Raw genomic sequence first — 14,411 nt, forward strand, 5'->3', positions numbered from 1 at the left:
GGTTTCCCCTTTGTTCTAGTTATAAATACTACCACAATGCACAGTTTTGGTACATGCACCTTTTCCTGTATTTTGGATTATTTCATGTGGATTGCGTCCAGGCAGCAAGATTGCAGGGGCTCGTGGCCCGTGCTGGGCGGCTGGGATTGAAGAGTGTTCCTGAGTGTGGACGATCCTTTGCTGGAGGACTTGAAGTCCCCATGCTGCTGGCTGTCTGTGTCGGAGTCTGGGACTTGCTGCAGAAGGGTCAGTGGTGCAAGACCGAGACCACAAACACCCGTCTCTTAGAGGCTGCGTTCCCATTTGCTAGAAGGAAAAAGAGGCTGGAGTAGGAGCCGTGTGAACCAGGAGAGGGTGGGGTCCCCGAGACACGGGGGACGTGACCATTAGCATTCTCCCTCACCTCAGCCAGACAGATGTGACCCAGAGGGACAGAAGGACTTGCTTGTGGTCACGGATGTGTTGGTGCTGGGCCCTCTGGCGACAGAGCCATTCATTTGCCCCGGGGCTGGAGGTGGATCTGGGCAAGAGTGAGGCGGCCACCTCTCCTCTGTCCCCATGTCAGGCATAGTGCCAGCTCCTCCTTGCCTCTATCCCCAGTTTACAGATGAGAAAATTGAGGCTTGGGACAAATGACAGGTCCAGATTTCAACTCCAGGCCGTCTGCTTCCAAATTCAGCTGCTTTTCCCCACAACTTTTGTGGCCCGAATGCTGGAGACCTAAAGAACTGTTTACCCTGGCTCTGGGACCCTGCTTCCTAATTCCAGCCCAGGCTTTGGGGCACCAGCCTTGGAGGCTGAAGGGGACCCTCATCCAGGGTTCAGCTGGCTTCAACCCCTGTGGCAGGAGTGGGGGTGGGATAAAGAGATGATGTAACAACTGACATTTATTCAGCACTTACAGTATGCTAGACGCTGCTCTAAGCATGGTATGTGTACTGTCAGACTTAATGCTTGCAAAAGCCCTACAAAGGAGATACTCTTTCTGCCGCCACTTGACAGATGGGGAGACTGAGGCACTCATATAACTCAGTCAGGTGAAGAAATTTTTTTTTTTTTTTTTTTTTTGAGATGGAGTCTCGCTCGGTCGCCCAGGCTGGAGTGCAGTAGCGCGATCTCGGCTCACTGCAAGCTCCGCCTCCCGGGTTCACGCCATTCCCCTGCCTCAGCCTCCCGAGTAGTTGGGACTACAGGCACCCGCCACTGCGCCCGGCTAATTTTTTGTATTTTTAGTAGAGACAGTGTTTCACTGTGTTAGCCAGGATGGTCTCGATCTCCTGACCTCGTGATCCGCCCACCTCGGCCTCCCAAAGTGCTGGGATTACAGGCGTGAGCCACCGCGCCTGGCCAGGTGAAGAAATTTACCCAAGTAACACTGCCCTGAAATGAGCCACTGGGGCTTGAGCCCTGGACCTAAGCACTGCAGTGTGCTGCCGCAGTGGAGAGGATGAACATCTTCCTGTTGCCTGATCTTCTCCCCGCAGGCACTCAGCCTTTTCCCTGGTCCCCATAACAGCCCTCCCATCCGGGGCACAACCCCTGGGACCCTGCCTTTACCTTCGGCAGCCCCATCTACGCCCTGCCCTCTCTTCCTCCTGCCTTCATCCTTAGGTGAAACCTCAGACTGTCAGACCCCTAGCAGAACTTAGAATATATCTTATCCACCCCTCCCTCTTCCCCACCAACTAGCCATGGGGAAACAGTCCCAGAATGGTGGGGGGACTTGATGTGGGTCACCCAGCAGGTCAGAGGCAGCCCTGACCAGCCAGTTCCACAAATGGGTGTTTGTGGTGTTAGAAACAAAATGCTTGTTCCTCAGTGCTGCAAAGAAATAGCACTTGAACATAAATTTAATTTTCTCAGCAAGGCAATTTTTACTTCTATAGAAGGGTGTGATTCCAGAATGGAGTAATGGCGAGAGCACTTCTGAACAAGGGAGGGGAAGGGTTCTTACTCCTGATGCAGGTAGCCCCTACTGCTGCATCATTCCCCTATTGGCTAGGGTTGGACTGCACAGTCTAAGCTAATTCCAATTGGCTATTTTAGAGAGAGCAGGGGTATGAGCCAGAGTGGCAGGGTGAGTAGTTTGGCAGGAAGGATGGTTAGGAACACGTAACTAAAGGTGACTTAGGTCAAAGCAGGTGACCAGGGGTGAGTGAGGTCAAAACACATGACCAGGATGAGTCAAGATGGAGCAGGTAACCAGGGGAACAGATGTGAACTACTGATTACAACTGGTGGAAAAGGTTGTTACTGAAACTATGAGGAAGTTAAACTTTAAAATGGAGGACAAAGAACTGAACATACTGACATACTGATTCTTTGAAGAGAAATCTAGAACTCACTGTATCCAACAGCAGAAATGGATGTTTGCTCTGAGCCCTGGACTAACTGATTGGGACATGGAATGGTGTGGACTCTCCTTGTCCTGGAAAAACTCACTGTCTGCTGGGAGTGCAGACACACTGACAAATCAAAACAGCACACCTGGACATATATGGTTCTGGTTCTCCAAAGACATCCAAGGACAGATGCACCTAAGAAAGGAGGGACTGGCTTCAGTGAGATTTTCAGGACAGGGTTTTGAAGGATGAATAGAAGTTGGCTAGGCGCTGGGCACGGTGGCTCATGCCTGTAATCCCAATGTTTTGGGAGGCTAAGGTGGGAGGATCACTCAAGGCCAGGCGTTCAAGACCAGCCTGGGCAACATAGCGAGACTCTTTCTCCACAAATATTTTTAAAACTTAGTTGGGCATAATGACTCATACCTGTAGCTGCTCAGGAGGCTGAGGCAGAGGATTGCTTGAGGCTGGGAGGTGGAGGCTACAGTAAGCTATGATTGAGCCACTGCACTGCAGCCTGGGCAACAGAGCAAGATCCCAACTCTCCAAAAAAAAAAAAAAAAAAAAAAGGCCAGGTGGTCAAACCAAGGATGAGTGTTGGTCTGGGAAAGAGCATGGCAGGGGCAGGAGCAAGGTGTGTTTAGGGGAAGAGCCCACATCTCCCCATTGACTGGGCATAAATAATTGTGACAGTAGTCACCAGTTCCTGAGCAACGCCCACTTAGCAGGAGGCGGCCGAGTGCTGTGCAGGTGTTACTTACTGGCCTGCTTGCTGACTCCAGAGGAAGCTGTTATGATGACCCTCATCCCCATGTTACAGATGAGAACACTGAGGATGGAAAGGCAGCTGGCGGGTGGAAGAATCAGGACCTGAACCTTTGGCATCTGTCAAATCGCTGTGCTTTTCACCTCTACTGTAGGCTGCAGTGTGGGAACTTGACCCTGCAGGCATTGTAGAACCATGGGGGAGCCTGGGGCCAAGGCATGAGGAGACCTCCTGGTGGCTGGAGGCAGTGGCTGGGCTGGATGCTGGGAAACCTGTGAGGCTGTAATTGGGCCTGAAAAGGGTAAAGAGTGGCCCGGGGGTACTGAACAAGACGGGGCAGGCCTTGCAGCAAGAGAGACCCTTGTTGAAACGTATCTTCCTTGGGAGGCCGAGATGGGTGGATCGCTTGAGCCCGGGAGTTTGAGACCAGCCTGGGCAATACGGCGAAACCCCGTCTCTACAAAAAATACAAAAATTAGCTGAGTGTGGTGGTCCACTTGTAGTTACTCAGGAGGCTGAGGCATGAGAATCGCTTGAACTTGGGACGGGGAGATTATAGTGAGCCGAGATCGAGACACTGTACTCTGGCCTGGGTGGCAGAGCGAGACTCTATCTTAGAAAAAAAAGGGGGGGTGGCAGCGGGAAGAAAAGTATGTGTTCTGGTATAATGAAATAATATTCACAGCTTCTGTGTCTGGGGCACCTACTCAGTACCAGGCACTTGACAGGGGTTACCCCATCAGACTGACACACTCAGCCTGTGAATGCCTGTTGCCTGCTGGAGCCAGACTGCCTGGGTTTAAATCCAGGTCGTGACACTTAGTAGCCGGGTCACCTCGGGCGCATTCTTTAACCGCCCTGGTCTTCAGTTTCCTCGAGTGTGCGTGGGTGTAACGGCGTTGCCCACCTCATAAGGCTGCTGTGAGGATCAAATGAGTTCACTCGTGTAAAGCCTTGAAATGCTACCTTGGCTCCCAGTAAGCATGATGGGAGCATCTGCAGCGATTGTTGGTGGTCTGCAAATGGGGAAACTGAGGCTCAGAGAGGTTAGGCTTCTGTTCAAGGTGACCAGCATTTTAAGAGGCAGAGCTGGGATTTGATCCAGGCCATCTGGCTCCAGAGCTGTTTTTCTTGATCATCCTCCACGGTGCTGAAGGTAGCCCTTTGGAAAGTCTGGGAGGTGCTACGTGCATGTGGGTGGCGAGGGTGGAGAGGGGACAGTGGCGGGAGGTAGCTCCTGGGTCTCTCACTTGGGGTTCCAGTCACCCAGGCCCCCAGTGGCTCCTCCTCTGACCCAGTCCCGGGAGGCCCTGGCGTTTCCCTTGGTGCCAGGGGATTGTTTTCAACTTGGTCTGGGCCCGCCTCAGGCTCCGGGAGACGGGCCCAGGCGTCACACTCCCTCCTGTCTCCCCATTCTCGTCTGTGGGGTGGGGGCGGCCAGGATTCGAAAAGGCCCCAAAATAAATGGACCTCTTATCTGATCTCCCCGCCAGGCCTGTTATCTGATCATTACATAATGGCCAGGCCTGTGGCCTCTCCCGTTGGCTGACGGCATGGAGGAGGCGGCCCCAGGCGGCCCCAGCAATCCAGGAGGAACTGGGGTTCCTGGAAGTCTGGAGAGGGGGCAGGGAAAATCCCAAAGGGAAGGAGGGAGGCGTTGCGATAATCTGCAGGCCAGACACTGGGTCATGTCGGGAGACGTGGGTCCGAGGCCCGGCCTGGTCAGCCATGTGCTGTGAGACTTTGACCTGTCCCGACCCTCCAGACCTCAGTCTCCCCATCTGAGTAGGAGGGTCTTAAACTAGGTAACGGCCAAGGAACCTGTGCTCAGTGATGAGGAAAGGAGAGGGTGGGGAGAACATGGGGGCTGGTGGGTCAGAGGGGCTGGAGACAGGAGATGGCACCAGCCCTTGATTTTGTTGGGGTGAGGGAGACCCCAGTGACCTCTCCATCCCAGGGGACTGTCACCTGGAGGCCACCCCATCCGGCCACTTCATCCCACCCCTTAGAACAGTCAATTCTACGGTGACTGAAGTCAGTCAAATAATTGTAATTAAGAGAAAACTGCCGGCCAGGCATGCTGGCTCACACATGGTGGCTCACACCTGTAATCCCAGCACTTTGGGAGGCTGAGGCGGGAGGATTGCTTGAGCTCAGGCGTTTGAGACCAGCCTGAGAAACATAGCGAGACCCAGTCTCTACTAAAAATTTAAAAATTTAGCCAGGCGTGGTGGTGCACAACTGTAGTCCTAACTACTAGGGAGGCTGAGGCAGGAGGATCGCTTGAACCCAGGAGCTCAAGGCTGCAGTGAGCTGTGGTCACACCACTGCACACCAGCCCAGGAGACAGAGGGCAACCTTGTCTGAAAAATAAACAAATAGAAATTTAAGAAAGAATTGCCATGTGCCCAGTCTCATGGAGTCCTCCCAACCACCTCTGTGGATCATGTGGGCTCTGTTGTCATTTTATAGACCAGGAATTGAAGCCCCAAGGGGTGAAATCGTTCACCAAAGCCACATAGCTGGTAAGCATTGGGCCTGAGAGGCAAACCAGGTCAGCCTGGTTCCAGGGAGCTTGCTTTGAACCCAAATGCCACTATGTCCAGGCACTCCAGAGTCCCTGGGACATGCAGGATAGGGCCAGAGAGAGGACATATAAGGCCTGTGCCCCCATGGCAGCCAGAGGTCCTCATCCAGATCTTCTCCTTCCCAAGACAGAGCTGGGAATGGCGTTGCCATGGCAAGGGGTGACCATCTCACTTCCTTTGCTGACTTCTGGGGCCCAGGGCCCAACATGCTGTGAGAAGGTGAGGAAGGAGGCCAGTGAGGCTCCAGACAGCCCAGGATTCAGAAGAAGCCTCCCTGCCCCCTCCTCCGAGCCGGCCTTGGCTGGACATGAAGCCAGTCTCTCCGCGCCCATCTTTGATCTCCAAGAAAACAGGAAGTGAGCGCGACAAGATGGAGACACAAACTTCCAAACAGTCTCCCCTTCTGTCCTCCTTCCCTCCTCCGGAGCCCCCTTCCCCCGGCACATTCCTCAGGACGAGGTGTAGGAGCCTCATTTCCTTTTCCGACCCTGCTGGGTCAGGGTGAAATTCCATTCCTTTCCCTCAGGACCTGTGTTTCCGGGCTCTGCGGTCTGCTCCAGCAGCCTCCCTCCAAACCTGGGCCGCCTTCTCGTCTTGCCCTGTCCCTTGGGGCTAGGGAACTCTCAACCCCTTCAGACCATTCCTCCCACCACCTTGAGACAGAAGAGGGGAAGCTTTGTCTCCTGATCTCAGCTCCTGCCTTACCTGGAGGGAGACTTGGGTTCACACCTAGGCCCTGCTATGAAGTCAGGGTTGCCAGGTACATCAGATAAAAATAAGCTGGGTGTGGTGGCTCATTCTGGTAATCCCAACACTTTGGGAGGCCGACGTGGGAGGATCTCTTGAGTCCAGGAGTTCAATACCAGCTTGAGCAACAAGGTGAAACCTCATCTCTACAAAAATGCAAAAATTAGCTGGGTGTCGTGGTGCATGCCTGTAGTTCCAGCTACTCACGAGGCTGAGGTGGGAGGATCACTTGAGCCTGGGAGGTTGAGGCTGCAGTGAGCTATGATTTTGCTACTGCACTCCAGCCTGAGCAACAGAGCAGAGTCTGTCTCAAAAAAATAAAAAATAGGCCAGGCGCAGTGGCTCATGCCTGTAATCCTAGCACTTTGGGAGGCTGAGGCAAGCGGATCACCTGAGGTCGGGAGTTCGAGACGAGCCTGACCAACATGGAGAAGCCCCATCTTTACTAAAAATACAAAAAATTAGCCGGGCATGGTGGCGCATGCCTGTAATCCCAGCTACTCGGGAGGCTGAGGCAGGAGAATCACTTGAACCCAGGAGGGAGAGGTTGCAGTGAGCCGAGATCACACCGTTGCACTCCAGCCTGGGCAACAAGAGAAAAACTCCATCTCAAAAAATAATAATAATTTAAGTAAATAAATAAAAACAAAAATATAGGAGGCTGGCTGGGCACGGTGGCTCACGCCTGTAATCCCAGCACTTTGGGAGGCTGAAGCAGGCAGATCACCTGAGGTCGGGAGTTCGAGACCAACCTGACCAACATGGAGAAACCTTGTCGCTACTAAAAATACAAAATTAGCCGGGTGTGGTGGTGCATGCCTATAATCCCAGCTACTTGGGAGGCTGATGCAGGAGAATCATTTGAACCCGGGAGGTGGAGGTTGCGGTGAGCCAAGATCACGCCATTGCACTCCAGCCTGGGCAAGAAGAGCAAAACTCCATCTCAAAAAAAAAAAAAAATATATATATATATATGTGTGTGTGTGTGTGTGTGTGTGTATATCTATATATGTATATATATATATGTGTGTGTGTATATATATATATACACACATATATACATGGGGCTCAGTGAAATCCGAATTCCAGAGAAACAATGAAAATTCAGTATAAGTATGTTCCATGCAATATTTGCAATATACTAATACTTAAAAAAATTTACTCATTGTTTATCTGAAATTTGAATTTAGCTGGGTGTCCTTCTATTCATGAGTCCTGTACGTAGTAGCACCGTGACCTTGGGCAGGAGACGTTTCCTCTCCTAGCCTTGGTTTGTTTAATCCATGTAATGAATATAATGATATCCACCTTGCAAGGTGGCTGTGATGATGCAGGAAAGCCCTTAGCTCATGTCAAGTCCCTAGGAGAAGTTTGGAAAGTAGGAGTCATTGTCATCACCTTATTCTCACCTGGCTTTTTCCGGATGTTTCTCCAACAGGTCTTGCGGAAACAGTCCATTGTGACCTTCAGCCTGTGGGCCCCGAGAGGGGCGAGGTGACATATACCACTAGCCAGGTCTCGAAGGGCTGCGTGGCTCAGGCCCCCAATGCCATCCTTGAAGTCCATGTCCTCTTCCTGGAGTTCCCAACGGTGAGTGTCCCATGGCAGGGTCGGGTGGGGGCTCAGAGGAAGCTCCAAGGCAGATGGGGTGAGGGGTGCCTTCCTTGTGGCTGTCCCTGGGGCAGTGGCTGAGTCCTCATTAGGCCCCCTGCCAAGAGAGTGATGTGGGCATCTCACAGGGCCCATAAGAGGTGGCATTTCTAGGGGCAGGGTCTGGATCAGGGCAATCTTTCAGGTGCCAGCAGAAGATTCAGGTGGGAAGAGCTGAGTAGAGAAGAGCCAGACGGGTGGGGGGACCAGGTGAGTGTTGCTTATGCACCTCCGATGATGGAGACCTCACGGAATCTCAGAAGATGCAGCTCCTCTCTAGGGAGCTTGGACTTTGAAAAGTGCTTCTTGGGCCAGCCGCAGTGGCTCACGCCTGTAATCCCAGCACTTTAGGAGGCCGAGGCGGGTAGATCACGAGGTCAGGAGTTCGAGACCATCCTGGCCAACATGGTGAAACCCCATTTCTACTAAAAATACAAAAATTAGCTGGGCGTGGTGGTGAGTGCCTGTAATCGCAGCTACTCGGGAGGCTGAGGCAGGAGAATTGATTGAAACAGGGAGTTGGAGGTTGCAGTGAGCTGAGATTGCGCCAGTGCACTCCGGCCTGGTGACAGAGTGAGACTCCGTCTCAAAAAAAATAAATAAATAAATAAATAAATAAATAAAAATACAAAAATTAGCTAGGCATGGTGGCGCATGCCTGTAATCCCAGCTGTACTTGGGAGGCTGAGGCAGGAGAATCGCTTGAACCCAGGAGGTGGAGGTTGCAGTGAGCCGACATTGCACCACTGCACTCCAGCCTGGGTGACAGAGACCCTGTCTCAAAAAAAAAAAAAAAAAGAAAAGTGCTTCTCAGTTGAGCCCAGATCTTTCTCCCTGGAATGTCCCCTATTGAATATCTGTGACCCTCAGAGATCCAAAGGCTGCTGCCGGCCTGGAGACGATTCTCCCCAGGAGACGCCCCCTCCCAGCCCACCATCAGTTAGTCTGATACGTTTGTCCTTAATAATAACAACACCTTTGTTAAGCGCTATGTGCTAGAGACTGTGCTAGGGCCAACTCTATGCCAGGAATTAAGCACCTCACATGTATTAAGCCTCCCGAGGCTCATCTGCCAGGGTCTGTTATTATCCCCACTTCTTGGAGAAGGAAACTGAGGCTGGCTAAGAACGATGGAGTGACATGCCCAGGGCCAGAGTTCACACCAGATCCCTGGGGAATGCCAGAGCCGCCAGCCTGCCACTTGGTTCCCCAGGTGGATCTCAGTATTCAGGTGGCTTCTGGCCTGGTTGGACTGGAGATTACACCTGGTTGATGTGGCCTTAGGTCCTGATAATGACTTCGCCGTGTCAGCTCCGGGTAAACTTATGGCCAATCTGCCCCCAAAACTGTTAAGTTGCCTTGCGTTTGTGCAGTGATAAGAAAGTGCTCAGACCACCAATATCGGGGGACCCTGCTCCCCACTGCCCTGCCCTCCACGAGGACTGTGGACTTTGATAATTTCCAAATCATAGATAGTGCCAAACACACTTTGTGTGGTTTTCATAGGCATTGTCATTTTTTTTTCAAATTTGGTAATGATATTCAAAATACGACTGCCTCCGTTAGTTCACGTTGTTTGTTTTAATGTTCAGGTCCCTGTGCCTCCTCTGGGTGACTGGGATCCTCCAACCCTCATTGCTCAATACTGGGCCAGGGTGAGAGGAGGCCCCTAGGCAGGTGTCTAGGTCTATGGGAGACAGGTGTGTAAACAGGTGTGTAGACAGCCAGGATCCAGGGGACTGGTGCATTCTCAGGGGGCACAGGGCCAGGGCACTCCAGCTGCTACAGGATTAGGCATGGCTTGTTACAGGCACACCATTCTGAACACACCCGATCTCATCTGATCTCAGAAGCTAAGGAGACTTGGGCCTGGGGGAAGCAACATCATGGATGTCCAGGAGCTCACCAAGGAAGGAGGTGGTGTGGAAGAGCACAGAATAGAGCGAACGCGGAGGCAGAGGGAGCAGGCTCTGTCTGGGGTCATCAGGTGGCAGGAGCTAGAGGTTCCCCAGGAGGATGGGGGAGATGGCAAAGGCCTGTCGCCATATTAAGAAGTTTGATCTTTATCCCGTGGGCAATGACAGTTCTTGGAGGGATTTTAGGGGCACGGCAGGGGGCCACTGTAATTCATGCCATATTCCAAGGATCCTTTTTTTTTTTTTTTTTTTGAGACAGAGTCTTGCTCTGTCGCCCAGGCTGGAGTACAGTGGCACGATCTCGGCTCACTGCAAGCTCCGCCTCCCGGGTTCACGCCATTCTCCTGCCTCAGCCTCCTGAGTAGCTGGGAATACAGGTGCCCACCACCACGCCCGGCTAATTTTTTGTAATTTTTTTTTTTTTTTAGTAGAGACGGGGTTTTATCGTGTTAGCCAGGATGGTCTCGATCTCCTGACCTTGTGATCCACCTGCCTCGGCCTCCCAAAGTGCTGGGATTACAGGTGTGAGCCACCGCGCCTGGCCTCCGACGATCCTTGAGTTCATGACAACAAAATCTCCCTGTTAGCCTCTGCCTCTTCTAGAGAACTCGCTCCAGGGAGCTTCCAACTTTTAATTCAAGGAGCCAGGCTGCAGGCTCCAGGGCTTTCAGGGATGTTCATTTGAGGAGGTGGTAGAGACATCTGGGGTCCAGGAAACCCAGGGTTCAGTCCTGGATCTATCCCCGGCCAGCACCTCGCATAGCATCTGGTGTACAGAGGGTGGTCCTTCTCCCCACTCGCTGGTAGACACACCTTTCTTGGACTCAGGAGCTCACCTGAGAACACAGAGTAGCAGAATCTGGCCCAGGGTCCTGGCTTACACCAAATCACTCTTTTTGTTTGCTTGTTTTTTGTTGTTTTTGTTTTTTGCCTCAGGCTCCCAGGTAGCTGGGATTACAGGTGTCTGCCACCACGCCCAGCTAATTTTTGTATTTTTAGTAGAGACGGGGTTTCACCTTGTTGGAGAGGCTAGTTTTGAACTCCTGACCTCAAATAATCCTCCCACCTCGGCCTCCCAAAGTGCTGGGATTACAGGCATGAGCCACTGCATCCGGCCCCAAATAACTCTTGAAGGTGTGAGTGAATGTACGCATGCATGCACAAATGTGTGCACCTCTGTATGACCTTGATGCAGGGGTTGAGAACACAGGTTCTGGAGCCAGACAGCCCTCCAATTGAACTGTGGCTCCACCTCTGAGAGCCACACAGCCTTGGGCCACCTCTGAGCTTTGATTTTCCCATGGGAAACCTAGAACCATTAACAGCACCTACCTCACAGGGGTGTTGTAAGAATCCAGCAGGATGGTGCAAGCAAAACACCAAGCACAGGACCTGCCTGGAGTGACGACTCAACGTATGGTGGCTACGGTTATTGTTATTATTATTTCTCTCTGGGCTCCATTTCTCATCTGTGAACATCCTCATTTTGCCAGGGTTGTTACCGTTTACATAATGTCTTCGCATCAGTTGAATAATTTGAACTTCAATGGTTATTGCTACAAGATCAATGGGGCAGGTCAGGTCAGGTGCGGTGGCTCACACCTGTAATCCCAGCACTTTGTGAGGCTGAGGCGGGCAGATCACTTGAGGTCAAGAGTTCGAGACTAGCCTGGCCAACATGGCAAAACTGCATCTCTACTAAAAATACAAAAATTAGCCAGGCATGGTGGCAGGTGTCTGTAATCCCAGCTACTAGGGAGGCTGAGGCAAGAGAATCGCTTGAACCCAGGAGGCGGAGATTGCAGTGAGCCAAGTTCGTACCACTGCACTCCAGCCTGAGCGACAGAGCAAGACCCTGTCTCAAAAAAAAAAAAAAAAAAATCAATGGGGCAGGGCTGTGAATCATTTTCAGCAGGGCAAGCTGAGGTCCAGCCTCGCGGAGCTGGGCCTTCCTCCTCCTGGTGCTTCTTTCTTTTCTCCCTGCTCTGAGGGTTAAGCCCATGATCCTGCCAGCCCCTACTGCTGTGACCACTGAGGAAACTGTGGTTTCCCTGGGAGGCACCTTCCTCCCCAGGCATCCCCTAAGAGTGGGGTCTAGAGTTCACAGTCCCCATTGCACAGCTCTCACCAGGTGCCCACTCTGTGCCCAGCCTGTGTTGATGTGCAGACAGAAGGTAGAGCCAGGGAGGCAGAGGTGGCATCAGCAGCCCTGGTATGAGTGGTGGTTTCAGCAAGTGGGGCTTCAGGGGGCCATGGGTGATGGGGCGATGAGCATTGAAGGTAGAGGAGGGAGGGGCATTAGGGAAAAGGCTCCTGGTGTCTAGCCCAAGAGCAGGGTAGAGGGCATTCCAGGCAGAAGCCAGTGCATAGCAAAGGCCTAGTGGCACGGGGCTAGACATGGTAGTGAGGGTGGCGGCTCTTAGCGGCCAGCCCGATCCCTCCTGACCTATGGCCAGCTTCTTCGATCCCTGGCACAGAGAAGTGGCTTTCCCGTCCATCCCTCAGAATCCTCAGATTTCCTGTGGGTGGGTGGTAGATGGGCGGTGGCAGCCGAGAGCCTTGGGGAAGTGCCGCTCAGTGTGTGTGCTGGGCAGGTCTGCAGACAGCCCCGCTGGGCAGGGGCTGGATCTCGCTGGGTCCCTGAAGGGCAGGCCGGAGCCTGGATTCCGGGAGGGGGCCTGGGGTCACATCCTGACCCTCAGAGACAGGAAACCAGCCTGGTGTCTCAGCAATTCCCGTCAGGCTGACTGGGCCTATCTGCTATCCTCCTAACAAATGCACAGGCAGCCAGGCCAGGGCAGAGCTGGGTCAGCACTGATTCACCCGCTCCTGGGCAAACTTGGGGCAGCTGAGACCCCACCCACCCCTGAACATACAGAGCCTATCAGGCCCCAGCACTGACTCACTCTTGACCAGAGGGGCAGGCAACGCCACTCAGGCAGAGAGAGAGAACTGGGAGGGACCTGAGCTCCCCCAGACTGTCCTGGGAGGCTGTGGGAGGCCATGGAAGGCAGTACAGCCCTCAGACTTGAGCAAAGGGGACGCCTGCCTGGGCTTGGGGGAAGCAGTCTCCCTCTGGCCCTCTGCCAATGGCAGCCCTCTCCTAGGGTGGGGAATCTGTGGGGCCAAAGGGATGCACCCCCCTGAAATCTGCACCCCTCCCTTCTAGACGATGCTCTGGGTACCCAGGACCCCAGAATCCCAAATGGCTCTGAGCCTCCTCTCAGGGCTGCAGGGATCTTAGGAGCACTCCATGGCTGTGTGAGCTCCCCCAGACCTGAAGGATGGTTGAGTTGGCTACTTGGGGAAGCAGACATGGTGGAGTTTGGGTATCTAGGCTGAGCTGTCCACATGTGGACACATGAGCACCCTTGCTGGGCTGTCAGAACCACAGTGATGAGAAGGAGAAAGCACTGGGGCCAGAGGTTGCCATTTGTATTCTTGTCTCAGGCCTTGCAAATATTAGAGGTAGGCTTACTGAGGGGGCAGGATTGGGGGTTGCGGCGGGGGGGTCAGATGGGCTGAGCAGAGATTGTGCCTGCCCTTACTGCTGAATCCTTGGTGTTAAGCTTGAAGTCAGCCCAGGAATCAATATCTGTTGGATGGATGGATGGATGGATGGATGGATGGATGGATGGATGGATGGATGGATGGGAGGATGGATGAATGGGTGAGAGGATGGATGGATGAGTGAGAGGATGGATGGATGGATGGATGGATGGATGGATGGATAAGAGGATGGATGGATGGATGAGAGGATGGATGGATGGATGGATGGATGGATGGATGGACGGATGGGAGGATGAATGGATAGATGGATGAATGGATGGATGAGAGGATGGATGGATGGATGCATGGATGAGAAGGTGGGTGGATAAGAGAAGGGAGGGAGGAAGGGAGAGATGATAAAAGAAAGGAAGGAAAAACTGTACATTCTTATAAGCATTTGGTGATTGGCTATTCCCAAGGGGGCTGATGGTGTTCCTTGCTGTTTATGTCTGGTTGTTCGGAGGTGTTGGCTTATTCTCTGCCAAGCTCTTGAGGACAGAGTTATGCCTTTTCTATCCTTCTTTGAGAACACAGAAGCCCCAGGCTGGGCCCAGTGCCAGCCTCTCAGACAGGCAAATGAGTTGGAGAGGTGAGGACACATGGGCTGACCACCAGAAGGGCTGGAGTTACCAGGGGCCCCCTCAGCTGAGGAAGAAGCATATCTCTCCAGTGGATTCTGGAAACCCACTCTGTGGCCATCTGGCTAGAGACCAGGACTCCTAGATGTAAAATGCTGGGACCCCTAGAAGGCAGCCTGGGATCTAGGGGCCACACAATTCTAGAACATCACTGAGCTCAACTCCTCCCTGCACAGATGGGGAGGCTGAGGCTCAGAGATAGGGTGCCACAGCGA

The 14,411-nt window shown here is 52.9% G+C and overlaps 1 protein-coding gene across 1 annotated transcript in view; it reads left to right on the plus strand.

The window, feature by feature from the left end:
• The window catches only part of ENG (endoglin), a 42,527-nt gene that overhangs the window by 4,972 nt on the left and 23,144 nt on the right, over window positions 1-14,411 (plus strand). The window contains exon 3 of the mRNA XM_055270971.2: window positions 7,882-8,033. Coding sequence (XP_055126946.1) covers window positions 7,882-8,033 — 152 coding nt within the window. The remainder of the gene's footprint in view (window positions 1-7,881; window positions 8,034-14,411) is intronic.

Source organism: Symphalangus syndactylus, chromosome 3 (assembly GCF_028878055.3).
Source record: "Symphalangus syndactylus isolate Jambi chromosome 3, NHGRI_mSymSyn1-v2.1_pri, whole genome shotgun sequence".
In the NCBI taxonomy this organism is placed as follows: Eukaryota; Metazoa; Chordata; class Mammalia; order Primates; family Hylobatidae; genus Symphalangus; species Symphalangus syndactylus.